Genomic DNA, 6,889 nt, shown 5'->3' on the forward strand with positions numbered 1-6,889 from the left:
GTCTGCGCCTCGCGAGACAGCCAAGTGTCACCCTCCCGCGCGAGATACAGCTTCAGCAGATCTGCATCAAAGTAGATCAAACCGGGCTTCTTCTCCTTGATCTTCTCCTTCAGATCACTGACCATCTCGCTGAGCTCAATGTCCACAGAGAAGACGCTCCCGACTTCCAACCACCGCGCAGACCAGCTTCACCATCGTGTTTCTTTTTGTGGAATGCCAGATTTCCTTCTCTGAGCCCAATAATCCTTGCAATTCATTCCACAATTCATTATGCAATTCATTAGCTGATAGAAACGAGGTTGTGACAATTGTGTTCGATAGTTTGATGGAGTCACCGGATCCAGCAGTTGATTAATTCTGAATTTTTGTTCAAATTCTACAATTTTAGGATGTGGAAGCTGCTTGCAACCTGAACGCCCATGGCGTATTTACCTTCGGTATCGACGATTTGAACAGCTCTGGAATGGGCCCAAGAGGCAGCACAGCGTTTGATACGTTGTTGAGCTCGATCACAGCGAAGTCGCAGCTGAGTAACAATTTGTCGCCGGTGACGAAATGCGTGTGCTCAACGACGTCGAGTGGCCAGTTGACCGGCAGCGACGAGTTGGCTGGGACCTCCACGGTACAAGCACTGATAAAGGTAAGACCGAGCATATGACTGAAGAACACACGCCTTTATCGCTTGATGTGCTAGCATAGCAGCTCGACTAAGTGCCTTCGGACTCGTCGATGGTTGCTTTACAGTTGAGATTTTAGATGTTAACCGGACACTAACGCGTGGTCGAACACGACAAACCCGTACTTCCTCCTGATTTACGGGAGGTACCCCATTAACGTTTACTTTCAAACCCAACAGCCCTTCTCAAGAGCTAGAGATTCACGTTGGTACTCCGTCTTACCGACGTATTCAGAATCGACAAGTCGTTGTCAATGAGCCGGAAGTGCTTATCAAAATCCGAGCAGAAGTAGAAGTGTATCGACGCGTCCAGCACCACGATGTGGTTCTTGTGGGCGAACTCGTATTTCCTTTAGGTAGCTAAAACTCAAAACACATTGAGCTTGATGATACACTGTGGCTTCTCGCTCGTGACGTTTGTGGATCGATTCCGAAGTAGAAAGAGCGTTTTTGCTCTTGCCAAGGCAGGAAACACTGCTGGCTCGACCATCGTCTCCAGTACTACGTAGCCGACGACGCTTCAAAATGGCTACGTTTGAGGGATATGAAAGAAAGACCAGCACCTGCATCTAAGCTCGAGCTTCGTGTTTAGCGTTATGTTTGGTGGGCAACGAGAGAAAGAAACAAAACTGCAATGGCAAATACAGATTGCTGAACCAGTAGTCAATTGTAATCTAATGTTGTTAGAACTCGCTATTTGACAAATAAACTACTGAGCGGCTGCAATCAATCCGATTTATCAGTTTCTATTCTGAGAATCGGTTAAGAAGCAAACATTTGATACTTTATTTGCAGATCTGTACATGGCGGCCGATGATGGAGACTTATAGCGAGGGACAGCGTGCGTGTGGAGACTTCAAGAATCATGGACTTGCTTTAGGGACATCAGGGTGGTGTGTATACGTCGTCTGGTCCTGTGGCTGCCGGTATGGAGTGGTGAGGGGGCCTTGTCACAAAGCGATGGGTGGTGGAGATCTGGAACAAAGTGTACCGGTGTGTTTGTGTTGTTTTACATTAAGTGGAGCAGTACTTTACAGGCTTTGTGCGCACTGCAACCGATATTAGGGGGTCTCATGGGCTCGAACACGGTCGAACGGCAACCCTGTGGAAGATCTCAGCACCGCCACCGTGTGCAGCCCCTCGCAGCAATTCTTCTGCACCTCTAGCACCATTTGCACTGCACTTGCATTCGCCATCCGCTACTCCATTGTGCTCCCCGATACTTGGAACATACTTGGCGGAAACTTGCAATAAACTCGAGGAACAAACTCCAAAAGACGCAACAGCAGCACGTGACACACCCGAGCCACAGCCAACAGACATGGAGCCAAGCAGAGAGCAGGATAAGAGCAGGTGTAGGATAATGCGTCCTAAGACACGTCCTAAACTGTCCTATTTGTCCTAAATTTTACAGGGAGATTTTGGAGATGTGTCCTAAAAAGCGACTAATCCTTCGTTACAGAATATTATAATTTGTGTGTTTACACACTGGTTGACTATTGGTCCAAGTGTCTCTTGTTACCTCGTTTTGCTGCTTGGAGTGTGTCTGATGGTTGATACATAGTATGCCCATCCTGCTCTCTGCTTGGCTCCATGTTGCTTGGCTGTGGCTCGGGTGTGTCACGTGCTGCTGTTGCGTCTTTTGGAGTTTGTTCCTCGAGTTTATTGCAAGTTTCCGCCAAGTATGTTCCAAGTATCGGGGAGCACAATGGAGTAGCGGATGGCGAATGCAAGTGCAGTGCAAATGGTGCTAGAGGTGCAGAAGAATTGCTGCGAGGGGCTGCACACGGTGGCGGTGCTGAGATCTTCCACAGGGTTGCCGTTCGACCGTGTTCGAGCCCATGAGACCCCCTAATATCGGTTGCAGTGCGCACAAAGCCTGTAAAGTACTGCTCCACTTAATGTAAAACAACACAAACACACCGGTACACTTTGTTCCAGATCTCCACCACCCATCGCTTTGTGACAAGGCCCCCTCACCACTCCATACCGGCAGCCACAGGACCAGACGACGTATACACACCACCCTGATGTCCCTAAAGCAAGTCCATGATTCTTGAAGTCTCCACACGCACGCTGTCCCTCGCTATAAGTCTCCATCATCGGCCGCCATGTACAGATCTGCAAATAAAGTATCAAATGTTTGCTTCTTAACCGATTCTCAGAATAGAAACTGATAAATTGGATTGCTTGCAGGCGCTCATTTGTTTATTTGTCAAATAGCGAGTTCTAACAACATTAGATTACATTTGACTACTGGTTCAGCAATCTGTATTTGCCATTGCAGTTTTGTTTCTTTCTCTCGTTGCCCAGCAAACATAACGCTAAACACGAAGCTCGAGCTTAGATGCAGGTGTATCGGTGGATGGTATTTCTTGCATCTTGCTCAAATGTAGCCATTTCGACGCGTCCTTGGATGGAGACGATGACCGAGCCAGCAGTGTTTCCTGCCTTGGCAAGAGCAAAAACGCTCTTTCTACTTCGGAATCGATCCACAAACGTCACGAGCGAGAAGCCACAGTGTATCATCAAGCTCAATGTGTTTTGAGTTTCAGCTACCTAAAGGAAATACGAGTTCGCCCACAAGAACCACATCGTGGTGCTGGACGCGTCGATACACTTCTACTTCTGCTCGGATTTTGATAAGCACTTCCGGCTCATTGACAACGACTTGTCGATTCTGAATACGTCGGTAAGACGGAGTACCAACGTGAATCTCTAGCTCCTGTTGGGTTTGAAAGTAAACGTTAATGGGGTACCTCCCGTAAATCAGGAGGAAGTACGGGTTTGTCGTGTTCGACCACGCGTTAGTGTCCGGTTAACATCTAAAATCTCAACTGTAAAGCAACCATCGACGAGTCCGAAGGCACTTAGTCGAGCTGCTATGCTAGCACATCAAGCGATAAAGGCGTGTGTTCTTCAGTCATATGCTCGGTCTTACCTTTATCAGTGCTTGTACCGTGGAGGTCCCAGCCAACTCGTCGCTGCCGGTCAACTGGCCACTCGACGTCGTTGAGCACACGCATTTCGTCACCGGCGACAAATTGTTACTCAGCTGCGACTTCGCTGTGATCGAGCTCAACAACGTATCAAACGCTGTGCTGCCTCTTGGGCCCATTCCAGAGCTGTTCAAATCGTCGATACCGAAGGTAAATACGCCATGGGCGTTCAGGTTGCAAGCAGCTTCCACATCCTAAAATTGTAGAATTTGAACAAAAATTCAGAATTAATCAACTGCTGGATCCGGTGACTCCATCAAACTATCGAACACAATTGTCACAACCTCGTTTCTATCAGCTAATGAATTGCATAATGAATTGTGGAATGAATTGCAAGGATTATTGGGCTCAGAGAAGGAAATCTGGCATTCCACAAAAAGAAACACGATGGTGAAGCTGGTCTGCGCGGTGGGAGCGTCTTCTCTGTGGACATTGAGCTCAGCGAGATGGTCAGTGATCTGAAGGAGAAGATCAAGGAGAAGAAGCCCGGTTTGATCTACTTTGATGCAGATCTGCTGAAGCTGTATCTCGCGCGGGAGGGTGACACTTGGCTGTACTCGCGAGGCGCAGACATTAAGGCGGTTAAGGCGAAAAAAATTCCAGATCGAATTAAAAACCTCATGCAAGAGCACTTGCTACTGGACGAGGCGTGCAGACTCAACAATGATGAATACTTCGGTGACAACCTCGAGCAAGTAGACAGAGACATCCATGTGCTGGTGGACTGTCCGGATGAGCCGGATCGAGTCATCAAGTACAAGCGTAAGTGCGTTTACTCCCCCACAACTAATAGTGTAACATGATTTTGATGCAGCACTACTTGATGATGTCAGGACAGGATGGATTCGATGGTGCTTCTACGGAGAATTGGTTCTCATGGTACTTGCCGTGGTCTTCTCTGCAGTCGTTGTTTACTGTGGAAAAGGAGAAACGTGCGTAAACGCTACAACATTCACTGTAGCTGGTTGCGTGCTGACATCATTGATAGGGATAATTGGGACCCGCAAACAACGCATCAAGTCAAAGATAGCACTTGCGTACAGACGTTGGGGGTATGAGTCGATTCCTTGAGTGTTGTCTTTGGTTTTGAGCAGTGATGATAGAGTCATTCCGCTTATTTCGTTGCGTCTTAACATCAAGATATGATCCAGTTGCTTTTGCCGTCGATGTACACGGAACACACATCCATTCTGAGAGCAACTGTCGCATCCCTTTTGTCCGATCCTAGAATTGAAATCCATAGACGTTCCGAGCCAGCGCCATCGCAAGCTGAAACAGACCAAAGGAAATAACCGAGAAGGCCCACAGGACTCATAGAATTCTCGTCATTTTCTCACCCAAAACTGCTGGGTCTCATGGACTTACTGAGCTTCTAACCGCCGTAGATTTCAAGGTCGTGTCTCAATTTATATGAACGCTCGATGCCCACTTGATGAGGTTGTTTCCCCGACAAATCCAAACTTCAGCAACTGCCCAACATAGTCACCCAGGAACTTTATCTGTGCCAGCGGATATCTGCGCGGCCTACATGGATATGGCTCTGCTCCTTTGACCAAAGTGACGACGACGAGCGGCGCTTCTAATCTGGAGCAATTCGAGACCTGTAGAGATGAATATTTTCCTGGCTCAGCTGAATCACATCATCTCAAAAGAAAGCGTACTGTTCATGACTCAGCACGTCGTTACATTCGCAGCACTTCAACTTTAACTTCATCGTCGACAAGACCATCAACATCGGGCTCTTCTTAGCATTGGCTAGTTGCTCAAATGCCTGTTTGACATCTATTCTACGTCTTTTCATTGCTTGCTTGATCAATAGGAGCTTATCTTCCTCTTCAACGACCAGGAAGGCAGCCTTGTACAGATGAGCAGGACCGGTGGCGATGCGTCAACAGAGCAGCCTCATGACTCAAGCGTAGATTTATTTTTACGTACACCCGGGTGTTAGAGTCTTTTGAGTCCCGTCCTGCCGTCCTGCATTTATCCTTGTTGGATTGCATCTGCTGGAAGGATAGACTTGTCTGCTGCACCCGTGTCCGGACACATTCAGATCCCCACGGCTCCATTGATCAGACCTGTGTACTCCTTGTCATTTAACACCTCGCTCACTACTTTTGATCCATTATCGGGCCCAGCGATCTCTGTCGACAGTTTTTCTTCAGCTGCACGCTTGACTTTCCAAACCTTATTCTTAGGCTTCTTTCTTTTCTTCAGGTGCGGCATTTGGGCAATCTCTTAGTCAATGTTCACCCTTTGCTTGTCAGCGAGAGGTTATCCACCAGAATGTTGGTTCTCTGCTTCAAACAAGCCGCGTAATCCTAGTCTTCCTTGCTGCCCCGTCCCTAGATTTCATTTTCCGCTAATGAATCGCTCAAGCCAGAAAACGCAAGCGCGCTCCATCGTGACACTAGATGGGTGCGTAAGTCGCAGAGTGGCTCCACCCGATTCGGTGCCTCGAGATCACGCTATGCTGCAATTTCGCTGCGTAACGAACACGAGAACACGTTGGCCCCCATGATGCATTACGGCTGTACCATCATCACCATGTACCCGGTGCTGAGCACCAGCGCCCTGCGAAGCGGCACTTCTTCTTGCCAAACAAAAGCATCATCTGGACACTCGTGGGTGCGTCTTCCTGTATCTACAGCAGCGCGCAGCCACACGGGAACATGGCACTACTTAAGAATATATTCCTTGAATTCGTGTACAAACGGGAGACGTCACTAATGGCGTTCGTGGAGAGGGTGCCAAGTGATCAGTGTCATCCCCTTTGAACTGCCGCATACGACGCACCTGCCACCTCCTCCAGCACCTCAAGAATTTCCTCGCGTCGTGGAAAATGCAACTGAGCAACGCAAGTTTCGTCGGAGTCTGTGGCAAAGACAAACACAAAGAAACGGAAGCGCAAGACTGCGCCAAAGCCGTCAACACCAGTAGCATCGACGCCCGCCGTTGCAGATGAAGAAGCTCCCTTGGTCACCCAGAAGAAGACGAAAGGGAAACAGAAAAAAGCTGGGAGTCGGGTGCAGCAGACACCATCCGACACTTGTGATGAGGCCGAGGTTTCGACCAAGCGTAGACGCATAATCAGCAAGAATGCTAGTGTGGCACCAGCCTCTAGTCCTGTTGAATCAACCCCAAAGCGCCCTAAACCGGCAAAAGAAACTACGAAGCCACTACAGGAATCGGCTTCTGGACCTGCAACTAGCTCAAA

General features: G+C 48.5%; 2 protein-coding genes and 2 pseudogenes across 2 annotated transcripts; 2 read left to right on the plus strand and 2 right to left on the minus strand.

Moving 5' to 3' along the window:
- Positions 1-17: 17 nt before the first annotated feature.
- PITG_22822 lies at positions 18-195 on the minus strand (annotated as a pseudogene; the record flags this gene model as incomplete).
- A 130-nt stretch (positions 196-325) lies between these two features.
- Positions 326-832, plus strand: PITG_22823 (uncharacterized protein; the record flags this gene model as incomplete). Its single annotated transcript, XM_002904460.1, has 3 exons — positions 326-346; positions 389-640; positions 745-832. 3 exons carry the CDS (start codon positions 326-328, stop codon positions 754-756), a joined length of 285 nt encoding a protein of 94 aa, XP_002904506.1.
- A 3,180-nt stretch (positions 833-4,012) lies between these two features.
- Positions 4,013-4,841, plus strand: PITG_07509 (annotated as a pseudogene; the record flags this gene model as incomplete).
- Positions 4,842-5,721: 880 nt separating this feature from the next.
- On the minus strand, positions 5,722-6,760 carry PITG_07510 (uncharacterized protein; the record flags this gene model as incomplete). Its single annotated transcript, XM_002904461.1, has 2 exons — positions 5,722-5,909; positions 6,469-6,760. 2 exons carry the CDS (start codon positions 6,758-6,760, stop codon positions 5,722-5,724), a joined length of 480 nt encoding a protein of 159 aa, XP_002904507.1.
- Positions 6,761-6,889: the final 129 nt, after the last annotated feature.

Source organism: Phytophthora infestans, genomic scaffold, assembly GCF_000142945.1.
Source record: "Phytophthora infestans T30-4 supercont1.11 genomic scaffold, whole genome shotgun sequence".
Taxonomy (NCBI): Eukaryota; Oomycota; class Peronosporomycetes; order Peronosporales; family Peronosporaceae; genus Phytophthora; species Phytophthora infestans.